This window comes from Lepisma saccharinum, chromosome 18 (genome assembly GCF_977018435.1).
Source record: "Lepisma saccharinum chromosome 18, izLepSacc3.1, whole genome shotgun sequence".
In the NCBI taxonomy this organism is placed as follows: Eukaryota; Metazoa; Arthropoda; class Insecta; order Zygentoma; family Lepismatidae; genus Lepisma; species Lepisma saccharinum.
The window spans coordinates 22,420,963-22,434,000 of NC_139246.1; the positions used below are offsets into that span (position 1 = coordinate 22,420,963).

The 13,038-nt window shown below is 39.3% G+C and overlaps 1 protein-coding gene across 2 annotated transcripts in view; it reads right to left on the reverse strand.

The window, feature by feature from the left end:
• LOC146002464 (tetratricopeptide repeat protein 28) overlaps positions 1–13,038 on the reverse strand; it is a 186,948-nt gene that overhangs the window by 22,206 nt on the left and 151,704 nt on the right. For both annotated transcript variants that reach the window (XM_083140323.1, XM_083140324.1), the window contains exon 12: positions 542–819. In XM_083140323.1, the coding sequence (XP_082996449.1) occupies positions 542–819 (278 nt within the window). The remainder of the gene's footprint in view (positions 1–541; positions 820–13,038) is intronic.

The following is a 13,038-nucleotide window of genomic DNA, read 5'->3' on the forward strand; positions in this document are numbered from 1 at the left end:
AAACATTCAGAGTTTGAAGTTTATTTTTGTTTTGCCACAGTACTGGTAAAAAACTAGATTTTTTGATTACATTACATGTATTTTAATATTCTGATGTAATTGTTGAGATTTTAAAGCAAACCTATTGGTAAAGTGTAGTGGAATACTTACACACTAACATTAATCAATATTTAGACAACTTTTAATTACTAAAATTCTCAAGCATCGGTATTTACTAAAATTCTCAAGCATCAGTATTTACTAAAATTTTCAAGCATCAGTATTTACTAAAATTTCCAAGCATCGGTACCAGTATTGGTATCATTCAAAGTGGTATTGATTCAGCCCTACTTACAGCTTGTGTACATACCAGAAATACTGTTAAATTATGTGTAAAAAATACTTATATACCCAAAAGGTTCCCATGGCTCATTGATCTTGTCAGCACCATAATTAAAACCGTGTCTAGAACAGTTTGAATGAGAATCAAGAGAGCAGTAGTCCACATATAGCAATCAAATTGGGAAAAAGTAACTCCTATACACGAGCACAAAGAGTTTACCTGCAAAGCTTGATATGAAGCAGTCTGAAGATCGAAGAGTGAAAGCTTGTAATCGCTTGAACCCCTTGCCTCTCTGCGTATGGACTCCAGTAAATGTGCTGCTCTCTCCAACTGCATCTGCGATCCTTCGAGATCTCCATGTCCCCACAGCGCAAGACCCAAGCGATGGCGAATCCTGGCTTCCTCTTCACGGCGACCAAGGAGTTCTGCGATCTGCAAGCCTTGCTGAAGGTAGGCAACTGCTTGGCTTGTATTGCCAAGAGCATGGTGAATTCGTCCTGAAAGAATGCATTGGAATTTAGTTAAGGCCCAACTTCGTACTTGACAGTCAAAATTATTCTAATATTTCCCTTTGGCCCATTTTATTGTTATCTTGCTACCTATAACAGAACAGTCGAATACAAAATTTAGAAATTTTAAAAAATACAAATTGATGGTGGTGGTTAGAGTATCTGTTAATTATGTTGGTACACAGCAACAACACAGTCAGATTGTCAAGAGATGAAACACTACATGCGTAATGCTTGTTAGTAGTCTGTGACCGGACAATTTTTGTATCTATCATTATTCTGTGTATCTCGTCTCTTTTTATACAGCATACTAGTGATACTACACTAGTAATACGCGTAGTATGTAATCCTTTCGTTTAATTCTATGTGCGTGCTCATAAAACATGACTAATATTAACAACAAATTATTCACAACTTAAATAATTTTTGTGACAGCCATTTCTGTCAACACCAATAAAACAATTGAATTTCATTTTTAGAGAGAATTTTTATGAGCTGCTTTTAACACTTTTTTTTAACACATTCCGGATGTGTGACATTGTACAACAATTACCCAATAAGGCAGAACGTGAAGGGCACAGTCTGCCCTTCGCTATACATATATAATGTGTATATTGTACCTATATTTGTACTCAAGTCTCTTGTGCACGTGTATTGTAACCTCCTCTTTCAAATTTCAACTGCTAGATGATGCATGTATATTTACAAGCGTGTGGAATTTATGTTGAGCTTGTGTTATTTAGAGTGTGTTATGCCACTTTTGGCTAATCGCAACAATGATGAAGGGGGACACTCAAAAAATACCCATACCCAGATTAGGATTTAAAGCTGGAGGCCCTGGCATGGGTGTGCTAACCACTACACCACACAGGTCAGCTTGTGAATGGCACTGAACAATTTAAATGCAGAATCACTTTGTGGAAATTCCTCAAGGATTCCTCTTCAGATTTCAAAGTTACTGACAATTTCAATTTTGATAAGAAACTGTGTATATTGTGTTTAGGTTATTTTGTCATTGATTACTTCTATATTACATATTCAAAATTTATTTTCAATTAACTTTTATTACAATGTCATATTTTCCTTTCAAAAAATTGTTCCAGAAAAACAATCACATTCATAAATGTGAGAAAATGTACATAAAATTGTACATGTTATATATCTGGGGAAAGATCGCACTTTGTAGATTTCCGAAAGTTCTGGTGAAAAACAATAATTTAGAAAGATTCTTCAAGATCTCCGCCAGAACCACCACATCAAAATCCTCCCAGCTGACAAGGGATCCACCACGGTGGTCTTGAACTCTCAAGATTACCTGGCGGAAGCCACTCGCCAGCTGGCCGACTCCTCCACCTACAAAACTACCACGGTCGACCTTTCAGCCACACACCTCAACAGAATCCAGGACTTTATCCACACCCGAGGTCCCCCGGAGGGCCTGACAGCCTCCACCATATCCATGCTCATCCCAGACAACCCCCGCACCCCCACTTTTTACCTGCTGCCCAAGATCCATAAACCTGGCAACCCTGGCAGACCCATCGTGTCCAGTTACAATTCACCTTCTGAAAGAATCTCAGCCTTTGTCGACTACCACCTCCAGCCTCTTGTTAAAGCTCTGCCCTCCTACCTCCGGGACACCAGCCACTTCCTTCAGAAAATTAACACTCTCCCACCATTACCTGCCAACACTATCCTTGCCACCATCGATGTTACTTCTCTCTATACCAACATACCTCACTCCCATGGCCTCTGCTCCATAGAATCCTTCCTCAACAACAGACCAAAACCCCACAATCCCAGCACTAATTTCCTGACCCATCTAGCTCATTTTGTCCTCACGTGCAACAACTTCACCTTCGAGGACAAGCACTATCTCCAAATCCGGGGCACAGCCATGGGTACCAGAATGCCCCCATCCTATGCCAACCTGTTCATGGGCAAAGTTAAAAAAGAGTTCCTGGAGACCCAATCTCTCAAACCTCTCCTCTGGCTACGTTTCATCAATGACATCTTCATGCTTTGGACGCATGGAGAACCTTCCCTGACCACCTTCCTAGACAAACTTAACCACTTCAGCTCCATCAATTTCACCTGGACTCACTCCACCAACCAAATCACCTTCCTGGATGTGGATGTGCACATGAAGGAAGGACATTTGGAAACCTCCATCCACATCAAACCTACCAACCATATGCAATACCTACACTTCTCCAGCTCCCATCCGTCCCACACCAAGAAAGCCATCCCATTCTCCCTGGCCCTCAGAGTTCAACACCTCAGCCACCTCCCGACAGAACTATAACCTCAGTTTACACCAAGCCTTGACCAACCGTGGATATCCTTCCACCCTGGTCACAAAACAAATATCCCGAGCAGCTTTATGACAAACTCTGTCATAAGCGACATTCCGCTGTGAATTAATTTGCTATATACTCAAGTGAGTATTTGTAAGATATTTGATTCAGGACTGCCAACCTCAAATTGCTTATTTAGCGTAACAAATTACCTAATTTATTGTTTGCACGTGAGATGGCAGCAGTAGGCGGTAATACATTTGAAGTTCTTTTGTAATACCAATGGTACTCAATAGATGTCCTCGGTTGACACTTTGTATAGAAATAGTCTTCTTTCTTACTTTTTTTTTTAGTCGCTTGTTATAAAAATACTGCTGTGAATTATAATTTAATTAAGTAATGACATTTTGCAAATTGTACTATTAATACGATATCATCTGGGATTTATGCATTCATCTTGGGAAGAATGAATGTGCATGAGATCTGAGGGAGAGAGTACGGCAGGATCGGATTGTTTGGAAAACCCGGAAGAAAGGACGGAACGAAAATGGATTCTGGAGAGAGAAGGAGAAATAATGGACGAGTAAATTGGACATGATGATGGAAATCGAGGGATATCCGCTCAATCATGAACGTACGAGGTGATCTAAATAGAAAGATATGAGCACGAAAGTTGATGTTTGACGATTTGATGAAAATATGAAGCCGATGGACGCTATTACGAAGGATAAGTGAATTTCTTTTCGGCTTACAGGAATTGATGGTTGATATGCACAGTGACTATGTAAGTACGAAAATTCTTTATATATTTAAGTGACTACCAGATGCTGATGTAAGGATAATTGAGAAAACCGCCAATCATCGCATTCTGCATTATGCTAGCATTCGTGTGCAACGGGTTATGGCCATAACATATTCGCGTTAACGCTATACCGCAAAGCGTGGTCGGTAACAAAGGATTCTAAGAATACCTACGTGAAAGAATATCGTTGACTAGTCATAATAAACATTTATGAACAACATAGGTAATCTATTCATATTGTCTGTAAAGAGTATTGATTTCTCATTCATTGGCTTTTATGTAGCGCAAAGGCGTAATTAGGTCAAGGTCACGTGACGCATGATATCATATGATTTAGCTCTTATCAAAGTAGATGTTGATATATCAGTAAAATTCGTTGATTATGTAACCAACGTCTCATTTAAAAACAAAAGTCTTATGATATGTTCATTTTGAACTCCGGCTGATGTTTACTATTTTATTACGCATCCATATCTGTAAGAGATGCATAAAGTCGGGAAAGATTGAATCAAAGGTACACCGCCATCTTTTGAGTGTCATTAAATTGTTGTCTGTCACAGATCGGTGTACTTCCAGAAAGTTTTGAGCAGTGTCGATGTAATTGATTATACAAACACGAGTGAAATGTAAGTAGTTGTTATTAACATATGGCCTTTTTCAGCGTTGATTAATGATTGTGAAACTAACATACGAATTCTTTTCATGTTAATAAATAAATAAAGTTCCTATTGTTAACTCGCGGTGTTGCAATTTAACCCAAAGGGTACCTCAGTGTGTAGATCATATATTAGCATATTGTGTACTAATACCAGTTTCTTTCCAGAAGGGGGGAAGCCCACCTCCCACTTTTCATCCTGAGAATTGTCGGTAATATTGGGATTATGATGATATCTACGGGCATACATTACTATTATCAAGTTAACCGGTTTTAGCTTGAATTTATATTTACAATCATCGGAATGATAGTTCCATGGTAATTTCAAGGGAATCTTGTATGGTGGCATAGGCCTTAAGTAAAGTTCTAGTTTCATCTCTCGCGGGAATTGTCAGTGGTTTTGATCCCAGGTGACATACCAGTTTAGTATAACCTGTCACTTTGAGAAATGAAATTTCAAAGCACGAGATTCGTATGAATAATCAGAAGGATTATTTGAGTTTGGTCTAATTCAGCATATAGGGTGTGCCTAAAAAGGGGGTACATTTTAGTTAAATGAGAAAGTCGGATAGTGTTATGAAATTTGATAACTAACAACTTGAAGACTTAATCAGGTTTGGCTTAACGTAACGTACAGGGTGTACCTAAAGGAAAGGTATAGTTTGTTAATAAATAAATGAAAGACTTTGTGATTTATTGTGGAAGTTAGGCTCCACATTACCTATAGCGAGCGTTTATTCGACAACGAAAGGTGGTTTCTGTGGGAAGTTTATTAAATTTATTTGGAATCACATTATACGAACATAAGTTTAACTTGTGGCCCTCCAGTCATAGCTTCTAGCGCTACTGGCGAGACGTACAAGAACACATTGAATGGTTTAGGAATTTAGTTGGGAGTTTCGGGCAAGGTTGAAATATTAGTTGGTGGTTCTTGTCACGCGGTGGAATGTAGGGAAGACCCCTCCACTGGCGAATACGTCTCATATAAGATTATGAGACTTAGTGGCTGAGTGGCTACAGTTGTAACTTTACAAAAAAAAAAAAAAAAAATTGAAATTTGATTTTTTTTTATATAATTTTCTTTGACTAGTAAAATGGGTACTGAGAAGGAACCAGTAACTCTTGAAGCCCTCTTTGCTCTAGTTATGCAGAGCAAGAAAGAGACTCAAGAGAACTTTGAAAAATCAAACGAATCGCTCAGGTCTGAGTTACAAGCGAGTCATGAAAAGACTACAGAGCTACTCAGATCTGACCTGGCTCAAATGCAAAGAGATACCGCGGATCATATTTCAAAGCTGAAATCTGAAACTGAAGAACTTCGGCGTTGCGTATCCCAGTATCGCGTGGAGTGTATGACCAGGGCAGAGACGGTAGAGAAAAAATATGATGCATTATCTAGCAGACTAGATGATGAGGTACAGGGTGTTCATGAAGTTTTGGATCGAATGAAAGTAGGGCAGATGGAACAGTTTGAGATCTTGAAGGGTCAGATAGATGAGAAGTTCAGAGATATAGTACAGGATAGTAAAGGGGAAATGGTACAGGTGGCACTGCGAACGCGGGAAGAGGTTGAAAGGCTAGTAGATCGCGTGAAGTCTGAGAAGGTTGAATCTTCATCTCAATTGCTTGTTCAGGAAGCTGCAACCCAGTGTGGGGTGAAAAGTAATCTGGGTGATGACATGGTGTCAACAGAAATACTTTCTACCCTCAAATCATTAGATATGTCGATGGGAAAATTCAATCACATGATCACTTGTTTAGAAGATAGACGTTCTTTGGGGACGAATCATGATACAGTGGAAAATGAAAGGCATCTTTTGAAAGGGGGTTTGATCTCCCGAAAACGTGGGGTTGATAAGGCAACTTCGACGGAGGATTCGGATGCTGAGGTTAACCATATCATGTTCAAACTTGGCTCTCACCAAGTGAGGGGGGCAACAAGTAGAGATTCTTCGAGTAGTAACGTGGAAATAGGGGAAGGGGCTTCTAGTAGTAAAAGGAGATCCATGAAATCCCGTTACAGAAAATCTTTGAAGCATAAGGATAAGGTAGACATAGGAGAGGGTGGTGATCAGGATAATTCAGGTGTTCGAGAGGTTCGTCGTTCGTCACCCAGGAATGTAGTTCAGGTTAAACCGCAAGACTTACTGAAGTTTCCTAAATTCAATGGTATTATCACAGATGTCACTCCAACCGAGTTCTTAGAAAAGGTCGAGGAACTTTTGAGTTTGAACAATTTAGACGAAAATGAGTATCTTAATTATGTCCCAAAATTATTGCTAGATAGTGCTAAAGTATGGTACAATGGAAGAAAGGCTGACCTTCTTTCATACAAGCACTTTAAGGAGGAGTTTATTGGCCATTATGAAAGTTCGAGATGGCGTAGCTCTTGCTTAGCTAAGATCTTGAATTCCCCTTATGTTCGTTCTTCAGAGGAGAGTGTCTTGCAATTCTTCTCTAAGAACTATAAATTACTTAGATCAATCCAACCTAATGCAGAGGAGACACAAATCATTGCTCAGCTCAGTACGTTGTTACCGTACAAATTGAGAGAACACTTTGTAATGGCTGACCTTTCTTCATTCTCTGATGCGATCCATGCAATCGAGAATTTCGAATCCTTAAAAGAGGTAAATTTGAAAAGGGAGCCGAATCCTTTCTCCAAGCAAAAGAGCAACAAGGTAGGGGTAAATAAGGTGTCTATAAATTCTCAGGATGCTGATGCTTCTCTTAAGTGTGAATCTCAAATTCAGAAAAGGTCACCGTTGGCGGTCAGGAAAGATGGGCGGACTAGTCCAAAGTTAAAAAATTTTCGATCGAGTACTACCTTCATTCCTGAGAACTCGTGGCAGGGAAACGAAGCAGATCTCACATCGTAGGGGGTGATGTGGGTGATCATAAAAGAAATCCTCCTGTAAATACCAGCCCGTCCGTAAATGGGGGTGCGAGGGGTTCTGGGATTGACTTGTCTGGACCCATGTTGGAAGACAAACAGTTCATTGGTGACAGCATGTTTGTCAGATTAGCACAAAAGTTTGGTGACCATCAAGTCAGTATTGATGAGGACGGTAACCGTCGAATCGGTTTGTCAGTGAGTGGTCAAACTTCCGAACAATTAAAAGCACGAATAAGGTCTGCTCCTAGATTGGCTGATTCTGTTGTGGTCATGGTAGGCACAAATGATATTTTAAAATTTAGGCCTGGTGATGAAATTAAAAGAAATTTGAAGGAGATTGTTGATCTTTTAAAGGAAAGAGTTAAGGATATTGCACTGCTTTGTCTTCCACCCATTCCGAAAGTTATGAAATCCAAAGATAGTATTGTCTGGCGGAAATGGCACGAAATTAACGAGTTCATTCGCTCTCTTAAGGAGGGTGATATTGTCAAGGTAAATGACCTGAGTCCGTTGTTTCTGATAGATAATGCTAATATTCGTGAGGAGCTGTTTGAAAGTTTCTTAGGCAATCCTTCTCATAGGAGAATAGATAAAGTGCACTGGAACCGATATGGCATGCTACAAGCGCTGGAGTATTTGAGACAAGTAGGGGTCTTACAGAATTTAGGTAGGAGTCAACCTAATTGTGAAGCTCAACGCGTAGTGGAGTCAGGGGTCCAGTATGAGGGTGTGCAATCCCGGGAGTCAGTTGTTAGTAGAGGTTCGGAAAACGTCAGGGGAACTTTCGTCCATGCGCAGGGGGCGGGAGTACAGTAACCATTCCTGCCAATCGATTTGTAAATATGTACAATAGTGATTCTGATTCAGATTTTTGTGATCAGATTAGTTCTAAAATACCGATTAATGTAGATTTTCATAATAAAGGCTCTGCCCTGATAAAAGTAAAAATTCTTGATAGGGAATTTAACGGACTTTGTGATAGTGGGGCTGAACTGAGCTTGCTGTCCTATGATGCGTGGAAAGAATTGTCTTCCATTATTTCTAGGCCAAGATTGGAGCCTGCTTCACACATCAGGCTGTTTGATTATACTGGAACTAAATCAAAAGCAGTAGATGGAATCACTAAGTTAATGATTAGTTTAGGTGGGCATGACGTATTTGTTCAATTAGTGGTGGTAAGGAGTTTAAGTGTACCTTTGTTGTTGGGTTTAGATGTTATCTACAAAATTCACGGTGAGCTAAATTTTGATTTAAATGCCTTTTTTTATAATACACCCAATGGTAAGGTTTTCCTGAGGTTTACTCCACTAGAACAGGTTGATCCAAGTCCTCAAGATTTAAGTATAAGAGAAGTTTGTTGTTCGCAAGACTCCTCGAGCAAATGTTTTTCTGAATTCGGCGATCAAATTAAACGATCCTTAGTTCTAGACGAATCTCATTCTTCGCAATTAATTGCAATGTTACAAGAGTTTCAAGACATGTTTACCGAAGTACCGGGTTTATGCAAGGAATATGTGCATAGGATGGAGCTAGACACGAACGAACCCATTGTACGAAAAAACTATCCCATTCCATATGCGTATCGTGCAAAGGTAAAGGAACAGCTGAATCAGATGCTTGAATGGAACGTAATAGAACTTTCTGATTCAGAATACCATTCACCTTTGCTGGTTGTTCCAAAACCCGATGGTGCTATCAGGTTATGTGTTGATCTAAAAAAGATCAATCAGCATGTCAAACTCAAGCAACTTGCACCGCTGAAGATTAATGAGTTACTGACATCATTCCAGGGGTGCAAATACTTCACATCCCTTGATTTGGGGAATGCCTATTGGCAGGTTCCTCTCGATCCAGACAGTAGAAAATTTACGGCCTTTTCGTTTGATGGGATATTATACCAGTTCAAGAGAGTGGTATTTGGGTCAGTTAATGGTACTTCAGTGTTTGTCGATGTGATGAACCGTGTTCTACGATCCTTTAGCGACTTCACTGTTGTATATGTCGATGACATAATCATTAAATCCCTAGATTTCGAGTCCCATCTTGAACATGTAAGGTTAGTGCTGTCCAGATTGAAACATGCAGGATTTACATTGAAAGTGGAAAAGTGCAAATTTGTGGTGCAAGAGTTAAAGTTTCTTGGCCATGTCATATCCACTCAAGGCTATCATAAAGATCCAGCCTATGTCGTAAGCATAGAACAATTACCAAAGCCGGAGAACCTAAAACAACTACAGAGGGTTCTGGGTTGCTTCAATTGGTTGAGCAAGTACATTCGTAACTATTCAATGTTGGCACACCCCCTTTATGAACTTCTCAAACAGAAAAGTAAGTGGAAATGGAGTGTAGAAGCGGATGATGCTTTTAAAGAATCAAAAGAGGTAGTCAAAAGGGAGGTTACTTTGTTTTATCCGGACTTTGAGAAAAAATTTTACATTCAGACCGATGCATCTTTGGTGGGGATAGGAGGTTTCTGTTATCAGATGGTAGACGATCACATCAGACCCTTGGGGTTTGTAAGCAGATTGCTGAAATCGTACGAAAAATCTTATACTTCGACTGAGATAGAAGTTTTGGCCATACTCTTTACGATATCAAAATTCTCCTCCTTTCTCAAAGGAAGGCAGTTTATAGTAATCACTGACCACAAGGCACTTACCTGGCTCGAGACCGCTCATACCTGGAACGCCAGACTCACCCGATGGTTTATACAGATACAAGAATATTCTTTTGTGGTGCAGTACTGTAAGGGATCAGAAAACGTTGTGGCTGATACTCTTAGTCGTAGTTTTCCTGGTGTGACCCTCTCAGAGTTTAACGTTAATTGTTCAGGTGCTCAGTCCTTAGGTAGCTTAAACTTGACCAAGGAGGAATTGGTTTCAGCGCAAAGGGAAGATCCCTACCTGAAAGAAATTATCTCTCACGTATTGGGAGAGGTTCAGTCCAGTGGGTCTCGCTCAAGGTCTTGGGGCCAAACTTATGTTGTAGAGGACGAAATTTTATATATCAAGGATTTTCATGATCCGAGTAAATTGAGGATTTGTGTACCAATGAAGTTGATCGGTAGGATCTTAATACATTGTCATGATAACTCGGGACATTTCGGCGTAGCTAAAACTCTCGCTCTGATTTTCAAAAGTTTTCATTGGAAGAACATGAAGAATGACATCAAAGATTTTGTTAGGGACTGTGATGTTTGCGAAAGAACGAAACCCAATAAGCATCCGTCAAAATTTGTTTCAAGGTCTCATATAATTGATAGACCAGGCCATACTTTGTTTTTGGACTTACAAGGACCGTTCGCGTCGGGGCCTAAAAAGGAAAGATTCTTGTTCACAGTTTTGGATGTCGCATCCAGATACTTAGTTGCTTATCCAGTTGTAAATAGTAATGCTCAAACTGTCATCGCGAAATTGATAAAAATTTATTTTGTTCATCTTAGCATACCTATGCAGGTATTTACGGATAACGGACCACAATTTAGGTCAAAGTTGTTTCAGGAGGCGATGGAGAAGCGGGGAGTAAAGGTTGCATATACTCCAACATATCATCCTTCCTCAAATATGGTAGAACGTTACCATAGTGAACTAAATAGGCTTATGAGGGTCTTATGTTTCGATAATCATGCGAAATGGCCTGAGAGGATTGAGCAAGCTCTCTTCCTTTTGAATAATTCAGTATCGTCACAAACAGGTTTCACTCCTGCTGAACTGAGACTGAATGTGAGTAGAAAACTTGTAGACTTTCATTCTATACTTAACGATGTTGGGAATGGCACTTGGGATTCAAAATTGCTGATGGCAAGTTGGTCGAGTTCTTCTAAAAGACGAAATAAGCTGAATCAAATCAATGAGAGAAGATTCAACAGACAAGCTATTAAAATGGGGGATTTAGTCTTTGTTAAAAACCATCAACTTGGCAACTTAAGTGACAAAATTATCAAAAAGTATTGTGAACTTTACTTAGGACCGTACTTATGTATAAAAAATACCCATGATTCTACGTTAAATTTGGTAGATTGTTTAACTGGAGAAATATTGGAAAATCATTCCATTGAAAATTGTAAAGTGTGGAGTTGCACTGAGGAGAAATTAAGATATTGGTTGCAGAAGGTTATGGCTATGGGATTGGATATTATTACAGATATTAAGCCTAATCTTTTAGACTTATGCAAAACTGATCATTCTAATAAAGATGTAGTTCAGTGGTAAGGGTTAGTGGCGAAGGAAGGTTCGTGATTGCGACGGCCACATGAGTTTATGCCAGCGGCGGACAGTCTTGTCAAGTGGGCATAATCTCACGGCAGGTCAACATATGACTGCAGGGGGTATTCAGGAGTCAGTATCTATATTGAGGTACTTCAGGAAAGGGTGACAAGCGCGAGCTTGGGCTTCTTACTCTTTGGTAGAAGGCATGAAACTTTATCTTGTAGCAAGATCAGATTCGTGTAAATAATGTATATTATAATTCATCATTAGCTATTATGTAAATCTTGTGCAGTATGTCTAATGTCTATGTGTGTACTTTGAAGTGAGATGTTTGTAAGGTGTTGAATTTCAAGAAGAGTTGTTAGTGTAATGGGTTCAGCCCTTGTTGGGCGCCATTTATGACAAACTCTGTCATAAGCGACATTCCGCTGTGAATTAATTTGCTATATACTCAAGTGAGTATTTGTAAGATATTTGATTCAGTACTGCCAACCTCAAATTGCTTATTTAGCGTAACAAATTACCTAATTTATTGTTTGCACGTGAGATGGCAGCAGTAGGCGGTAATACATTTGAAGTTCTTTTGTAATACCAATGGTACTCAATAGATGTCCTCGGTTGACACTTTGTATAGAAATAGTCTTCTTTCTTACTTTTTTTTTTAGTCGCTTGTTATAAAAATACTGCTGTGAATTATAATTTAATTAAGTAATGACATTTTGCAAATTGTACTATTAATACGATATCATCTGGGATTTATGCATTCATCTTGGGAAGAATGAATGTGCATGAGATCTGAGGGAGAGAGTACGGCAGGATCGGATTGTTTGGAAAACCCGGAAGAAAGGACGGAACGAAAACGGATTCTGGAGAGAGAAGGAGAAATAATGGACGAGTAAATTGGACATGATGATGGAAATCGAGGGATATCCGCTCAATCATGAACGTACGAGGTGATCTAAATAGAAAGATATGAGCACGAAAGTTGATGTTTGACGATTTGATGAAAATATGAAGCCGATGGACGCTATTACGAAGGATAAGTGAATTTCTTTTCGGCTTACAGGAATTGATGGTTGATATGCACAGTGACTATGTAAGTACGAAAATTCTTTATATATTTAAGTGACTACCAGATGCTGATGTAAGGATAATTGAGAAAACTGCCAATCATCGCATTCTGCATTATGCTAGCATTCGTGTGCAACGGGTTATGGCCATAACATATTCGCGTTAACGCTATACCGCAAAGCGTGGTCGGTAACAAAGGATTCTAAGAATACCTACGTGAAAGAATATCGTTGACTAGTCATAATAAACATTTATGAACAACATAGGTAATCTATTCA